A 16897-nucleotide genomic window follows, 5' to 3' on the forward strand; every position below is an offset into this window, starting at 1 on the left:
GCTGATGCTTTAGCATCTATTTTATGCACTAGAATATGCTGTAGTGGTTGAACTCTTTCTTGTAAACGAAGTATGCTTTTGCTATATAATGCAATAAGCGGCCTATGGCCAAGTGCCCTCCGGAAGAACTAAAATTCCCTGCCTGCGTTTGTTACCTGGCCAATTGGTATCTAGAGCCTGGTGCCAGATCCAGATGCCGATCATGCTTGCCTTTTTTTTGACAACTCATGCCGCGTGCCTTGTAGCTGTGGAGACAGCAGCCACGTAGGCGATCGAGGTGGCCAGGCATGCAGCAGCAATGGGCATCACTACCATGCTATTCTAGGTCCACTATGCTACGCTAAGTTTATGGCTGTTTCCAACTGCACCAACCTCAAGCTCAAGATATCGAGCCTTCACAGAATCATCACTATGGGTGGCGACCTCCGACGGGCCTATCTCTATGAACAGGAAAATTGTGACATAGCGACGGCCACATGTTAGGTCCCCGAGCCTCAATCTGTCGAGGCTGCAATGGAGGCTGCACCTAGATCGAGCACAAAAAGGCAGTCACCGGGAACACGCAAACCCACAAAGAATGTCAGAGAAGCACACAGGGCCCGCACTAGACGTCAACGACCATGACACGTCGTGCAACGAGACCCATGAGGACCTAACGCTAAGGTAACACGCTCAACAAGCTCTAAATAGCTCGCAACACAGCACCCCTTCAATTCGCCAAGTCATACGCTCGGGGGCTTGTTGCATTGCAAATGTCAACGACAAGGCCTACATCACCTGCATGGACGCCAAGCAGCTACGTAAGTCCTACCCCTAAACCCTATGCCCAATCATGTACATATTCACTGCACATTCATCCCTAGCTTCTAAGGCTCTTGACAAAACTATCAAGCACATGTCATAGAGCATGAATCGTGCACAGCCCTTCGTTGACACTCTCACTTCCCAAGTGACCCACCTCGACTAGCACGAAGCAATCGACACGGTCCACTCACCGGGCCTACACCACATCATAGTACATGCTCGTGTGTACTATTTTGCACCACTACCTAGTACATGCCACCAGGGTCCGAAACTAGTGTTTTTTTTCTCAAAAGTGTTTTTTCCACTTATCTCCCATGCTTTGTGACAAAATAGCAAGACGCTCCCTGATTTCTGAACCATGCAAATGGGTCACACAAAACCAAGTCTTGTGGACTAGCTCCCAGGCAAAGTCAAGCACCTGCGCATGAGAACAAATGGGGAGCAGAATGCTGCCTCGACCCAAGCGAAAAAGGTCAAGGAAAAGCGTGACACCACTAGATCTTATAACACTTGCCTTCCTCGTCATAACAAATCAAGAACTTATCCCTTGACATCTCGACTACATCAATGAACCGTGATAGACTAAGCCCCATGGGTCGATCCCTAGGCAAGGCCACATGTTGTTGGCCTCCCAATTGTCGAGGAATCAATAATCACGGCAAAATATCATTTCCATCACACAAAAGGTGAGAATCAACATTCAAAGCAAAGTATTCAACGAGCCCTAGGTACAACCTACGAGCCTCTGCTAGCGCCATGGAGAATGTCCTCCATGTTCACAGCCACCATGATTGCCTCTGTGATGACGGTGAAGTCGCTGGAAAGCTCCTCCCGCACCTCTAGCCTAGCCTTGCCTAGGAAGCTAGGCTCAAAACAGTGAAGGTCGTGGTCGAAGCGTAGTTACACGGCAGCAAGGGTGATACCGCTCCCTACCAAATCCTGGAGATCACCACCCTCTGGCGGACTTCAAGCAAGAGGGACTCCTTCGCTTCGTGACAGGAGTGGCATGTGACCCCCGACCTCCAAGGATGCCACACGCGAAATGGCCCTGAAAGCATGAATGATCAACACAGTTCAAAGTCAATCTCAAAGCATTTAAATTTCTTACCCCTGATGGTGTAGGAAAGGACAAAGGCACGACGGTAGCGATCCATCAGCCTCCATTGATCCTTCTCTCAATTGCCACCATCTATCACCTTAACTAAGGAAGAACCTCTAAACATGAGAATGAAGGAAAGGAAGCGGTAGAGCAAGCAACCAAGAACGGGTGCCTTCCTCGCCTCACCCCTCCTAATTTATAGCCGTAGAGCCAACTAGGACGAATACCCAAAACTCGCATGTTCTCTCTCTCTCATAATTAACCACTTTGAAAGTCTCATAGACAAGAGAAGTCATGGCCAGATGGAAGGCAAAGTGATGGTTGCCTAGACAGCGACAGAAACAAAGTAAGCTTCACATTTTCCCACTTTCCATATTTTTTTGATCCACACACCCAAGCTATGCGTCGCATGACCACTTTCGAGTGGGCGCCATTAAGTCACGATGTGATTAGGAAGCCAACCGCCCCTGAAAGGACCTTGTTTGGTTTTGGTAATTGAGTGACAACTTAGCTAGACTAATATGTGTTTATGCGAGGTATACATGGAATTAGTCCATAGGTAAATATGTGATGAAGGAACTCGTTACATATGAGATATGACATGGAGTCATGTGACTAAGATGGAGAAGATCAAGATAAGACTTGGCTTGATGGACCGGTTGTAAGCATTAAGGCCTAGTTGGAGGCTTTGAAAGCGAAAAACCGTGTGGGGGAAAGCTTGAGCAAAGACTTAGCGTCGATAGACCAAAACAACGTTACAGAGCAAGTGAGGTCAAGATCGTTGAACCAATATGGTCACATGATATAAAGTGGATCATATTATTTGTTGATCAAGGTTGGTGCATGTGTTGCATCAACAGTGAAAGAGATGGGGTGGAATACACAAGGCAAAGGTATAATCTATATGTCATTTCATTTCATAGATAATAGGTATGTAGAGAAGTTTATGATCGGGTTTAGGATAAATGGTCGTACTATCAAGAGGGCAAACTTATTTACATATCGGTCATCTAGTACCACTTGAGTGACTTAACTTTGCATGCGCTGCTAGAATGATAAATGTCCATGTAGCCTAGGGCACGATGGTCTGGCCTGAAGCATGACATTTTAACCCGACACGAGCATGACACAACACAGTCAGCAGCGGGCCCGAGCTGGCCCAACCTAACACATAGGGCCATGCTTTGGCCGCTGCTCAAGCATGACTGGTGGCATGGCACAACCCGGTCCACAGGGGTTGGCCTGGTAGCGGCTCAGTCTGCTATGATCCCACCAGGCTAACCCTAACTCTCCCCCACCCCTCACACTCTCACGGTCTTACCCCTCTCGTGCAACCCCTCCCAGGCACCTACCAGCGCTGCACTCAGAGTCTCGCCCCACGAAGCCCATGCTACCACCCATGATTTTCACAATGGGTTGCACATTCAATGCAACCACTTATGATTTTTCACATTGGGTTTCACATTCGTGGAAACCCTACAAAGCATGCAAATATGTCAGGCATCTTGGGACCTAGACCGAACTAAACCAACTAGCCAATGGGCCTTGGGGGGCAAATGTAACCAATGGCTAGCCAAATGAGGGCAAAGACATGATTGACACATAAGCTTGACACACAAGGATAATGTCAGGCCTATGCGTGCTTGTTGTCTTTACATGGGCTCAAGCACAAAATCCCTAACAGATTCACTCTTTGGCCCTTCAAAGTTGGAGTAACAGGCCCGCACTACCAAGCCTGGCTGATTTAGGTAGCAGAAATCTCATTGAAGCCTTTAGGGATCACAAGCGTGGTTTGGTACAATAGACAATCCTACCTCTCAGGTCACCGAGGTTGACCAAGAACAAAATGGTCATATATATACAAGGATTACAACATATTGTCATATGTACATTTGGTTTCTCCCACAAGAGCCTTTGTACTGACTTTGGCAAAAAATAAAAAGAGTCGGTACGAGGAGTCCTAGGGCGAGGTGGGTGCTGTTGGAATGCATGTCTCATTGAGGCCTCTAGGGATCACAAGCGTGGTTTGGTACAATAGACAATCCTACCTCTCAGGTCACTGAGGTTGATTCAAGAACAAAATGGTCATATATAAACAAGGATTACAACATATTGTCATATGTACATTTGGTTTCTCCCACAAGATCCTTTTTACTGACTTTGGTAAAAATAAAAAGAGTTGGTACGAGGGGTAATTACGCGAACCCAAGCTCCACGAAGTAGGCTACGCCGCCATCGAAGCCCATGCTACCACCCATGTTTTTCACAATGGGTTGCACATTCAATGCAACCACTTATGATTTTTCATATTGGGTTTCGCATTCATGGAAACCCTACAAAGCGTGCAAATACGTGTTGGGCTTTAGCTGGGCCTGCTAGGACCCAGACTGAACTAAACCCGCCAGCCAATGGGCCTTTTGGGGGCAAAGGTAACCAAGGGCAAGCCAAATGAGGGCAAAGACAGGATTTGACGCATAAGCACAATGTCAGGCCTCTGCATGCATGTTGTCTTTACATGGGCTCAAGCGCAATACCCCAACGGACCCACTCTTTAGCCCTCCAAAGTTGGAGTAACAGGCCCGCACCACCAAGCCTGGCTGATTTAGGTAGTAGAAATCTTTCTATTTAAGCTGGTTTTAACGAGGCTAGCTTTCCGATATGGTACTAAATTCAAGTATGTGGTACGTGGAATGTGTGTCACTTTCTTGATATTCTTAGGTGTTAGTTCTTATACTTGTTTATATCTTCTACGTACAAGGACAATATATGAACCAACACTACACTTACATATTCACATGTATATTAGGTATTATAATTAGGACGTATCTAGTGAAAACCACAACCTTAATTAAAGTCCGTGCAAACCATGGCAAAAAAGTTATCTAAATTCACCAAAAAAAAATTACACATATAGATGATATGATGATACACAACCTTGTAAAATATCTTGTCCAAACGCGACTTCGTTTGTGATATATAAAAATAACAAATTTCAAATTTGTTATTTTTATATCTCACAAACGAAGTCGAGTTTGGACAATATATTTTACAAGGTTGTGTATAATCATACCATCTACATGTGTGATTTTTTTGATGAATTTAGATGACTTTTTTGTCGTGATTTGTATGAGTTTTTCACGAAGGTTGTGGTTTCCACCAGATACGTTCCCATTATAATTTGCGCTATGATTGGTAGAGATGGATCACCCCTATTGCACCATCAACAAGTACATATCCATATTACAAGATTACATATCATGTAAAGAAAAGCCAAATTGTAAGGCTAATTAAGATGTAGATCTCTAGTCATGTTTATTAGTAATGGGCCGAACCAAGCCCAGCCTACATTAGTGGGTATGGATTACAATGTACCCCATGTAAAGAAGGCCTGAAATGGTTTGCTTACCAGCCGCAAGAAAAAACAAGGAACATCAGAAAGCGACCACAATCATGCGTCGAACACGAAATGATAAATTAGACTGTTTACCTCTAGGGATCGTCCACATGGTGTTGTTATGGAGTAGTAAGAGTACACCATACATACCCATCGGTAAAGTTGCGACAACCAGCGCATGATGGTGTAGGCCAATACCATGGCTTTAGTGAACTCGAATCCGCGGAGGGCTGTCACACTTTCTCAAAGGGCATTCACCACACATGTGTCTAGGGGGGGGGCTCACATTCCGGGTGTCCCAGGGCAAGGTGGGTGCTTTTGGAATGCATGTCCATTGAGGCCACTATGGTCCTCGTAGGCCCATTGTTCTTTCTAGCCCTTCCATGAAGTGTGGAGCTAGAGGGAAAGAAACTCATGGGCGGCGTTGACGTGGAGCCATAGGCAACAACGGTTGGTCGTGCTCAGTGTTGGGCACATATGATAAGCGGAGCAGTAGTGACATAGGTTGTGACAAGGTCCCATACCAACTTTGGTAGGCGAATTTCAAGAGGACCACCAAATTGGGCATAAGATGGGTGAATTGGATGTCGTTAGCATGTTCGTTTGTCTGAAAAGTCATAGCTGAAAGTACTATATATTCGCTGATTATTGTGAGAGAAAAACATTACTGGTTGATAGAAAAAATATGACTTATAAAACAACCGAACAAAGCCTAGTGCTCTGGCATGACAGATAGGGAGTCTAAATAGGGCGCACCATACCAGCTGCCACAAATAAGGTGAAGACCACTAATATTTATATATGTTAGCATATATTAATATAATGCAATAAATGTTGATACTATTTTTTTTCTACCTGAGTACTTCCTCCGCTCTCATATATCGAGAAAAGTTAGCTTATACAATAAAAAGTAGCATACATCCTTACTCTTTGTATTTTCTATACGTGTTGATTAGACAAAAAAAACAAATAATTTGTACCTATACATTCTGACATCCTGTCATTTTATTGCATAATAGTACATTGCCTAGATATAGATACGACTATCGGATACCGTGGATACTCCATTATTGTTGAAAAATCAATGGCAAATATATTTAGTAAATAAAAAAACAAACCAATAGCAAGTTTAGTGAGTTGAATGTATGTCTATTTATTTATAGAGATGTCTATTTAGGTGAGAGAACTCGAATCGTATACAACGTATAAAAAACAAAACATATATACAAAGAATAAAAAATTCGAGAGATGCGCATCATGTATATTAATAAACAAACATGCTAGTTCGTATGGATGATTTTAAGAAAAAAACATGCTAGACCATTTCAACGAGACAAACGTCCGGCCATGGGCGACATCCTGTAGCAGCGATGGAATGACATGATATATAGGATAGAAGAATAAAAGGGGCCAAATCAGACTCGAGCAGAAGAAAACTGAGGGCTGATGCTGGCCGATTTTCATTTTCATCGGAGATGGAGCTCATCAGGTCATCGTCCATCCGTCGCTCGATGCGCGTGAGACCGTGAGGCAGCTCGTGGCGGCGCGTTTGAAGCTCGTGGCGGCCGCAGCCCGCACGGGCCGGGAGTCTATTTTGGCCTTCTTTACATCTAAAAACTTTTTGGAATTTGACACTGTAACAGTTTTGTTTTTATTTGATAAACATTATCCAATTATGAAGCAACTAGGCTTAAAAAATTTGTCTCGTGATTTACAAATAAACTGTGCAATTAGTTATCTTTTTTATCTATATTTAATGTTTCATACATATGCCGCAAGATTCGATATAATAGGAAATCTTGTAAAGTTTTGGGTTTTTGGGGCCTTATTTAACGTAATGCAGCCGCGTCCGATCGATACGAGTGATTTCTCGGATACACTTGAGATTCGTATCCAGGACGTATCAAACGCATATTCATACGTATCGGATCGATATTCGGATACGCGATATGCTAGCCTTCTGAAGTTCCCGCGCATCATATCTTTTTAGACTATATAAAATATAGAATTGTAATTGTATTTTGCGACTTTTTTTTGTAAGGGTCTCATCACGATCTGGAAGTTCACGTGGACGGTTGCTCAACCGCTCGTCTCTTGCCGCACGCACCAACAAACGTGAAGGCTGGCTTCGGTGAAGTTTATTTTACCTTGAGAGCATATACCTTATTTTCTTATTCATATTTATTAGATTCACTTTAAAAAATATATAAATACAAATTTTAATTTGAATTTGAGATGTGTGTATGTATACTTTTTAAAACTAACGCGTCGTCCCGGTCCCGTTTCGCGAGTCGCTTGCTCGGTAAAGCCCGAGCCCGACGACGTCAACGTGGCCCACGTGTACGCGAAGCGGGCGAAGGTCACTTCTTCAAACCACAAGAGCGTAATATAATCGTCCATGCATGCCCTCACCCGCGCCACTACTCTTTGCATCTCCGTCGGTCCGTCCACGCCTCCACGGTGTGAATCGCATGTGCTGGTAAAAAACTGGGTGAGCGAGCGTGTATTGCGTGCCGCGTGCATGTCACCGGCTCAATCTGACGGCTGGTTTTCTGACGCACGACATCCAAATTGTTTCCCGCGTTGCTCTGCCGAACCTCGGAATAGCCGCCCGAACTGCTTTATAAACCCCACCGCACCGGTCGCCTCTCTCCGCGCCGGCGAGCTGATCGACCTCGAGGAGCGCGCGACATTGACCAGGGCGTGCGTCCGGCCGCATCCCTTTGTCCTCCTTCCTCACGGAGCGGAGCGCCGCCGCTCCCAAGTCGCAGGCCTCAAAGGGTGGGCGTAGCGATCAGCTAGCCAAGGATGTCGATGATGATGGCCGTCGTCGCCGAGGGCGAGTCGGCCGTCGAGCTGCTGCTCCGCGCGGCGGCGATGGTGCCCGCGGAGCGCTACGCGCTGGCCGCCATCATCTTCGTGTCCGTCTTTCTGTACCGCTTCCTCGAGTTCCACGTCATCGGCGACATCCTCCACGGCTTCCGGGGCGGCCGCGTTGAGCTCACCTTCCACCCCAACTCGGAGATCTACCACCGCGTCGCGTCCAAGTGCCGCTCGCTCCACGGCAGGTATGGCTATATACATATATATATATATATATATATATATATATATATATATATATATATATATATATATATATATGGGGCTCTGGGGCTCTCTACCATTGTGTGATGCATGATCAGTTTAAGTCGGGACTCGGGAGTGATAATGGATATTTGTGGTATAATTATATATGCAGGTATCTGGCGACGCCATGGCTGGCGAGCCCGCATTTGCAGACATTGTTCCTGAACATCTACGGGATGCCGCCTTCATTCACGTACAAAAGGTTATATTCGTTACCCAGGAGAGAGTTACACCCTATAGCCCTTTAGATGTACAGTGGACACTACCAAGAGTTTGTTCTTTCAAGTATATATGGTTATCGCATGACCATATATATATTGCGATATAATTATAATTTGTTTAGAATTAATTTTTTCTATAAAAACATATATGACTACTACAAATAAAGGATTATATAGTAACGAAAGTATCTTTTACCATGAATCTAGTAACATCGACCATGCACTGTCAATCTATGTAGCTTCTAGTATATTTATGGTGAAAGCTAAAAAGTTTGACAAAACATGAATCATAAAAAGTACATATTTGAAATTGGAGTAAGATCAAATGTCAATAAGTATGATGCTTCTATTTTGCTTTGGAGTGGTATATGCATGTCTCAATAAGCTTTTATTATGAGCGGCTTGAGTGCTGCAAGAATTTCTGGGCATTCTAGCCAGCCTCTTTTCAGTTACATGGATGAAATTCCTCGACACATGTCAAGATCATTTTGGTCACTCCATTGGTGTTCAGGGAAATTTTGTAGTTTCATAATTCAATATGGACCTTGCATGAAAGGAAAGAAAGAAAGAAAGAAAGAAAGAAAGAAAGAAAGAAAGAAAGAAAGAAAGAAAGAAAGAAAGAAAGAAAGAAAGCTGTATACCAATAGCTTGCATTTCTTATTGAAACTAATTGTGTGCTTCCTGACAAGGAGCACAATAGAACTGATTTTCTGTACTTTAAGCCCCATTCTTCAGGATCTATGCTTATTTTTTAGTGGAGTGAACAAAAGTTCTTTTCTTGTTTTCTTAGTTGGCAATGCACTGATTAAAATCTCTGCAATGCAGACAGTTGTACACAGTACCTGATGGTGGAACCATTGCTTTGGATTGGCTGCTCGCATCTGATTTGGAAGGTAGAGACACCCATATTCTGTGTAATATATATATGGCATGATGGTATTGTCTGACCTCTTCAGTTATTTTGCAGTTGCCGACGGATTCATTTCTGAAGATGCTTCAACACCCCTTATAGTTGTGGTTCCTGGATTAACTAGTGATTCTTCTGCTGCTGTTAGTTTCTATCTTATTTTCTGATGTTGACTTATTTCTGTATTGTATTTGCATATTTGAAGAGCACTTTGTATTTCTGTTGTATAACTTATTTCTATATTTGCTAGTCATTCTAAAGATGTGATCACTTGCTGCAGTATGCAAAACACTTGGTTTATTCCATGGCAAGCAAAGGATGGAATGTTGTTGTAAGCAACCACAGAGGTCTTGGTGGTGTGTCCATTACTGTAAGTTATCTAACTGAAACAGCAAGTATTTAAAATTCACTTACTATACCATTAAAACTTGAACCATCATGATCTCTGTTTGGGTTCAGATTGTAATGCTCAATGTTTTTGCCCAAGATCTGTGGCTCTTGTTGGCCATATATCTGACTGCCACCAATGATGGTGCAAAACGATAAAATCCACATTAAGTTTACACTGCATCATGTTTCTGAGACACCAAACGATTTTTTCAGTATCCATCGCCACTGAGTTTGTAATTTTTATTTCCTTTGGCAGTCAGATTGCTTCTATAACCATGGTTGGACAGAAGATGTCCGAGAGGTCATTAAATACCTGCACCACAGATATCCGAAAAACCCATTGTTTTGCATTGGTACAAGCATAGGTGCTAATATTGTGGTATGCATCTTCTCCTTTGGCATAATCTTTTTTTTTTCAATCTGCATGTTTGCATTATTTCATATTGTGACGTCTGTCATTTCCTGATATCTACTGTGGAAAAGTGTTTTTTTTTTTGCGAGACACTATGGAATAGTGTTAGTTGCAGTTGCAGGTTATTTGTACTGTTAGCTAAAATTTGCACAAGGTACTTGTTTTTTTATGGACGGTAGTAGCTTCTTGCTAAAAAGAGTCATGCATGTACAAGCTTAAGTTTAAGTTTGACTCGAGTCTTCAATTTTGATTTGTTTTCTAACTAGGCCAAGATCAAAATGAACATATTTTTTTTTTACAAGAAACTAGGTGACACAGTCCATTCTTCGAAGTCTTTCTTCGCATATATTAAATTGTGTGAAGATTTTTTTAAGAAGTACCAAATGAGTTAGAATTGTTCTAGATTTGTCCACTTTTTCTGCGATTCAACCACACTTTAGTAAAGCAGTGGGTTTTACTGAAATTTGGTGAAGGTTCATGAAACCTTGTAGCCCAGCCCCATTCATCAACCTACTTAGTCTTTCTCTTTACTTTCTTTGAGCTCAGTCCACTGTTTTAGCCTTGCCGTTGAGTAATTTTGGCTGGGTTTTGATCTGTTCCTGGTACTCCATTCGCATTCACTATTGGTGGTCAGTCATCTAATAATCGTGGTCAGACTTGTGATTAATCTTGTACTTTTTAATGTTCTGTATGTACTGAATCCCATGATGTTCATGATCATTATTCCAATTCCTCCCCCCAACCAATAAGAATTTTGACAGTGCATATATTTCAGAACATGATACAAATAATACATATTTGTTCCTCATCTTTGTACAGGTCAAGTATCTTGGAGAAGAAGGAGAGAATACTCCTCTAGCTGGTGCAGTATCTATTTGTTCTCCATGGGATCTAGTGGTTAGTTGTTTGATCGTTATTCACTAAGAAAACTTGAATGCTTTAATGTAGAATCTTTTAAGTTGTATATTAAGAACTTCGGTTTCTTTTTCCAACTGTTATTAGCCTTGCTGGTGATCCATGTCTGCTTGCTAGAGAATAATAGTCCATTTGGCTCTCCCTCAAAAGCAAGGAAATTCTTGTTTGCTATGCTCAACAAAGGAACCAAGCATGCCTTTTTTTGTCAATGTATTACAAGTCATTGCGGTACTTACCCATGGATTCATCTTGAGTGTTCATCCAAGTTTAGATTCACTGCAAATTTAGGTTGTCACACTTGAAAAGGTATTTTGGCTATAGTAGTTCTTAATACATGTTTCTTGATATATTAACCAATTGTAGCCTTGCCCTTATTATTGGCAACAGTTCTCTGTAACAAAGCTTATACATTTGTCTGAGCAGCATAGTGTCATAACACCAAACTAGCCCTTATCCTCACTCTGTTTTCTCAATTTCACTTAATTTTGTAGATAGGTGACAGATTTATTTCCCGCAAGCTTGTGCAGCGTATTTACGGCAAAGCACTTGCAGATGGTCTGAAGGGCTATGCAAAATTGTAAGCTTTCCTCACTAAACTCTGTGCACTCTACATATTTATACGAGACTGTAACAGAATCACCACATCTTAAAAGGTACACTAGAATCTGGAACTTTAGTTGTTAACAACGTAAAAGTGACTGGCATAGTTTTGTAGAGTGATGCACAAGTGAATGCGATAATATTTCCATGATCAAAGTATTTTTGCATGCTTGGACTATTCAAATGTAGTGATTCTAATATCTGTCTGGAGCTTGAAACTGAACATATCTAAGAGTGATCTTAATTCTTAAATGCTTTCTGGTTGTTTAGTTTCACTTTTCCTCAAACAGACGAACCTGCAGGAGAACTGTGTATCATTATATTAACTAAAGAAGAATAAAAGTGTAGGAGTTCTTACAGACACAGACACCCACGCACCGAAGTTTCTCAGGTTGAGCTAAGTACCTAATCGCCTCCTGGCGCTAGAGCATCCAGGTAGGAAATACCACGAGTTCCAGCCATACAACAACTGCATCTCGTTGCTGGTGAGCAAATAAGCTCCAGCTACATTTGGTGGAGCTCCATCAAACACACATCAGTTGCGATGATTTCAAAGTGACCATGCCCCTAAGACAATGAGGGAAGTAAGACCTTGCCGTGCCTTGACGTCGACCATATCATTAGCTCTAGAGTCTAGACACACTAGTCATCAAAGGGCGTCTCTCTAGGCAGTGGCGAAGCCAGAAGATTCGAGGAGCCCGGGCAATTCTCATTAAGCAAAAATATTTAACTATAAAATCACAGAATTCTATATAAATATAAAGAAGATTTCTTTTATATTTTGGCGAGCCCGGCCGGCCGCCCGGGGTGGCCGGCGGTGGCTCCGCCAGTGTCTCCAGGCTGCGTTGGAAGGGCCTGCAGACTGAATTAGAACTGTCATTCAAAAACACTGGTGATGAGCAGATGATGGATCATCTCTTTAGCCTGATCACAATGTGGTCAATCAGCAGTCCAGCACCTGTTTTGTGCAACCAACCACATGAAGAAATGGCATTTGTGTGTTGCCCATGATTTCCCTATTGGCTCCCATGGCCCAAAGTGGACAACACCCTGAATAGGCCCTCATAAACCAACTTAGCTGAGTATTCTCCTGAAATTGAGAGGCGCTAGATATGTGTGTCCTCCATGCCTGGCTGCATGAATTACTTGTGCTATCTGTTTCCTATCCTATGCTTGCTACTGCTTTCACTATGGTAAAATTTCTTGCACAGCAGTCAGGCATTATGACAATATAACTGCATTCTGCCTTCTAGGAATGGAAATTCCAATTAAATGCACAAAAATCTTGGTAGATGCAATCCACCCACAAATAATAAGAGTGCTGTCACAAATAATAAGAGTATGATCACTATTCACTATTGAGGAAGCATTAACCTTTGCTTTTTGCAGACATCAACCTGTCATGGCCCGACTTGCAAACTGGGAAGGTATTAAAAAGGTTTGACTCTATCTCCTGCAATCTCAATTAATTTACAGGATTTTTTTAATAAATTCCAATCTCTTTATCTTTTTTTAGAAAAGAAAAGGTAGACCAGTTCCATGCCCTTTTAATTAATTTTTTTGGTTTGCTAGTTTGTGTTATGAAAAGGATAGTCCTCAAGCTGCCAATTGTTTGACTAATTATGTAGCCTTTGAATTCCTAGATTAGAGAAAATTGGTGTTTCTATTGATGGGCTCTTCATGAGTTCCTTTGATATCTCACTGTTTATTTTTCTTCTCTCTAATTTGGCAGTCACAAACTATCCGGGAGTTTGACCACCACGCTACTCGTGTTATCGCAAGATATGAGGTACCCTCAATCATATGGCTTTTATTTGGCATTCACTTCTCTATTATAAACAGAAAATATTTCAAGTACTGCTGTAACAGCTGATAATGTTGAAAATCTGAATATGTCTGATCGTGTGCAGTGATCTTTTTTTCCCCTTACAGACAGTGGATACCTACTACCGCCAGTGCAGCAGTGCTAGTTACGTTGGAAATGTTTCAGTCCCCTTGCTTTGTATCAGTGCTTTGGATGATCCCCTTTGCACAAGGGAGGCTATTCCTTGGGATGAATGCAGGTGAATTATTCTTGTCAAATCATGTTCCTCATTCTGAATAGTTCTACTTATGTATTAATCTTTAATCACTAGGATCTTTATTTGATTTATATGGTCCATAAGAATGTATTAATCAGAAGCGCCTTGATTTGATTTAGGGCCAATAAGAATATTGTTTTAGCAACTACTCCGAATGGTGGTCATCTTGCATTCTTTCAAGGACTAACTGCTCGAAGACTATGGTATGTCTTCTATAAATCTGAAAGTTATATGATGTCAACATTGAGTATTACAGCATATATACCTTCTGTTAATGGATAATCTGAATTTGATGTCATCTGATATATTTTGTAGGTGGGTTGGAGCTACTTCTGAGTTCCTTTCTGCTCTTCATGATAGCTCCTACATGCATAGGCAGAAGGTTGTCAGCGGGACTAAGGAGGGCAAGAAGTGATACGCCACTGTTGATCATCTGGCAACAGAGTAGGGAACGCCGCCGTCTGATAGAGTGGGGTAGGGAGCCTGGTGTGAGTGGGTTGCTACAAACCCGTTATGTCTCCGTCGGTTGTTGTGTAACGGCGTAGGCTTAGTCGGTGGTGGGAGGCATATATAACTGACACCTTGTATCTGAAGTCGGCATCGTTTAACTGAAACTCTGAACCCTATCTGAATAAAATTCAGTCCTCTGTTCTTGCTGTTCTTCCAACTCTCTCCTGCTTCTAACCCCGAACTCTACTCTAGTTATCCGTCCGATTCCTTGCAGGATCGTGACAAAAGTGTGCTGGGCACCAACTCATCAATGAAATTGGCCATCTTAAATGCTCAGCTTTTTTGTTTGTTGACTCAAATATTTTGTGTAATGACTAAATACAGGCAAATGATCATGTGTTGCACTCTTCTTGGGAATAATCTCATGGAAGATGGAATGGTAGCTACAGTAACAAAAGATGGCCCCGACAGTGATGGCTCACCTTCGAACCATGCAGTTGATGAAGAACAATCAAGTAACGAGGTGGTATCTGCATTGAACCACAATGAAAAGGCCAATAGAGTGGGGAACGAAAGCATGCAGGGCCAACAAACACAGCAAGGTGATGACATCCACAGCAATATGCTTCGTGAGATCATTATATTGCTCCTCTCAAGAGATCTATAAACCAGCGAATAATACTTTCAGCCAAGAGAACAGGCTGTAACTGACTCGATAACAAGGGAGGTCAGTTTGGTTGCTTGCGTACATTGCTTTTGTAACATCCTGGTCGCTCCTTGGATACCTAGCTTTCATCACCTTTCGGAAAAAGTTCAGGAATTCGTTGCAAGCTAAATGAACCCTACTTGTATTTATATTATTACAATTACATAATGCAATACTAATGTGCGGTGCAGCACGAAAGGTGCCCGAAGTATGTGGCGACGGCATTAGTGTCGCAGCAACCCTTTCAAATCTCCATGATTTTCTTGTAAATGTTTTCTGCTTTGTACGTGCACGTTTCTTTGCCACTGGAATCTCTCTTAGCTTTTCCCTTTTTCACTTCGGTGCTCTGTCTTGCACGCATATGTGCCTTGGATTCCTGTTAAGAGGTTAATTCTTCCCCTGTGACTGTGATGGCTAACCTTTTTAATTTTCAATACGTTCCAGAGATCAACTTGATCAGTCTTTGCAGGATAAGTCTTTCATATTTATTTGTGGCTTACGCAAGTCAGTTGGACTTTCTCTAGACAGTTTCTCACCTGCTGATTCGCTGTCTTCCCCCAAGATATTATTTCACCCTTGCAATTTGCATTACTTTCTAGATTATTATCATCAAAACAAATTCCGTGGTCAACCACAATCCGTGATGGCAATTGTCCTGCTCTGGATAATAATAAACCCTAATAAAAAAAGGGCCCACGATGCTGACACCATAGCTCGAATTGTCAAGTGTAACATGCAAGATCACACGTTGCGTTTTGCAGAGTCTTGAGCTGAGAGGAGGGGTAATCTCTCCTATTTTAAGTGGGGGAGGAGGGAGCGGGGTCTCTGATTTGGACCGCTGGAGGAGCAGAGCCCGGTATTCTTTCTGTGGATCTGTTTTGTTTCGTCCCTCTGTGTGACCTCACTGGTGATGTCAAATGGTTGCGAGGCTTTGGTGTGGTTCTTCTAGGGCCGTGGCCGTTGTGGTGCACGCTGTGCCATCGTGGGGATTGGATAGCGTGATCTGCACCGTTGCATAATGTAGTTATTACAGTAGGTTTCAGCTCCAGTCCAGCTCCGGGAAAAGTTCATTCTTAAATTCTCTTGTGGAGCATGAGTGCATGCCACGTAGCATGCATACGCATGGCAAGCGTATTTAGGGGCCGGGATTTGAAATGGCATGGCAACCTAAATCTCACGAATTTTCCGCTTCCTGATGAGGAATTCGAAATGGCAACCCTACCCTGACATCAGCTATACGGATTTGGCATATGACAGAACGAGCAGAGTTGATTCAGTGACCACCAATTACACTTAATTAGTGCTTTGTCAGCAGAATTAGCATATATGGTGTTATTGGTTACTCATGGCTTTCAAGGTGTATATTTGACTACAATATGTCAAAATATGACTATATATCTATGTATATGAGAATATGAAAATGTCACAAATACTTAACGGTTCCGTCCAACTTTAAAAAGTTTAACCACCAACAGTTGTCAAAAAAATTTAGGTTGCAAACATAAAATCATACATAAGGATGTGAAAGCTACTTTCATAACATCGTGCATATTTATATATTATAACTATATTCTAATAAAAAGAACAGTTATAAGAAAAAGTAAAGTTCATCACCGGTAAATAAACTTCTTGTTTGGGTGTGTCATTCCAGTCCTTAAACTCGCAAAACAACTGTTTAGGCACCTAAGGTTTTGTCATCCTGGTCTCTAAATTTGGAAATCTCTCATATAAGACTATCTCCAACAATCATCACCCAAAATACAAGACCTATTTGTCCTTTGGGTAGCGC

At 42.2% G+C, this 16897-nt stretch overlaps 1 protein-coding gene across 1 annotated transcript; it reads left to right on the forward strand.

Moving 5' to 3' along the window:
* On the forward strand, window positions 7934-14732 carry LOC8062393 (embryogenesis-associated protein EMB8). The gene is made up of 13 exons (XM_021456683.1): window positions 7934-8365; window positions 8539-8628; window positions 9473-9540; window positions 9615-9697; window positions 9835-9924; window positions 10201-10323; window positions 11176-11253; window positions 11763-11848; window positions 13261-13309; window positions 13604-13660; window positions 13804-13934; window positions 14072-14155; window positions 14268-14732. Exons 1-13 carry the CDS (start codon window positions 8106-8108, stop codon window positions 14365-14367), a joined length of 1299 nt encoding a protein of 432 aa, XP_021312358.1. The 5' UTR covers window positions 7934-8105; the 3' UTR covers window positions 14368-14732.

The sequence above is a fragment of the Sorghum bicolor genome, chromosome 3, assembly GCF_000003195.3.
Source record: "Sorghum bicolor cultivar BTx623 chromosome 3, Sorghum_bicolor_NCBIv3, whole genome shotgun sequence".
Classification (NCBI taxonomy): Eukaryota; Viridiplantae; Streptophyta; class Magnoliopsida; order Poales; family Poaceae; genus Sorghum; species Sorghum bicolor.

Bases quoted from the DNA above. Each gene is read 5' to 3' on its own strand.
- LOC8062393 (XM_021456683.1), top strand. From the start codon at position 8,106: ATGTCGATGATGATGGCCGTCGTCGCCGAGGGCGAGTCGGCCGTCGAG. The intron at 9,541-9,614 runs GTAGAGACACCC...GTTATTTTGCAG, and splicing joins GCTCGCATCTGATTTGGAAG to TTGCCGACGGATTCATTTCT. The intron at 11,254-11,762 runs GTTAGTTGTTTG...TTAATTTTGTAG, and splicing joins GTTCTCCATGGGATCTAGTG to ATAGGTGACAGATTTATTTC.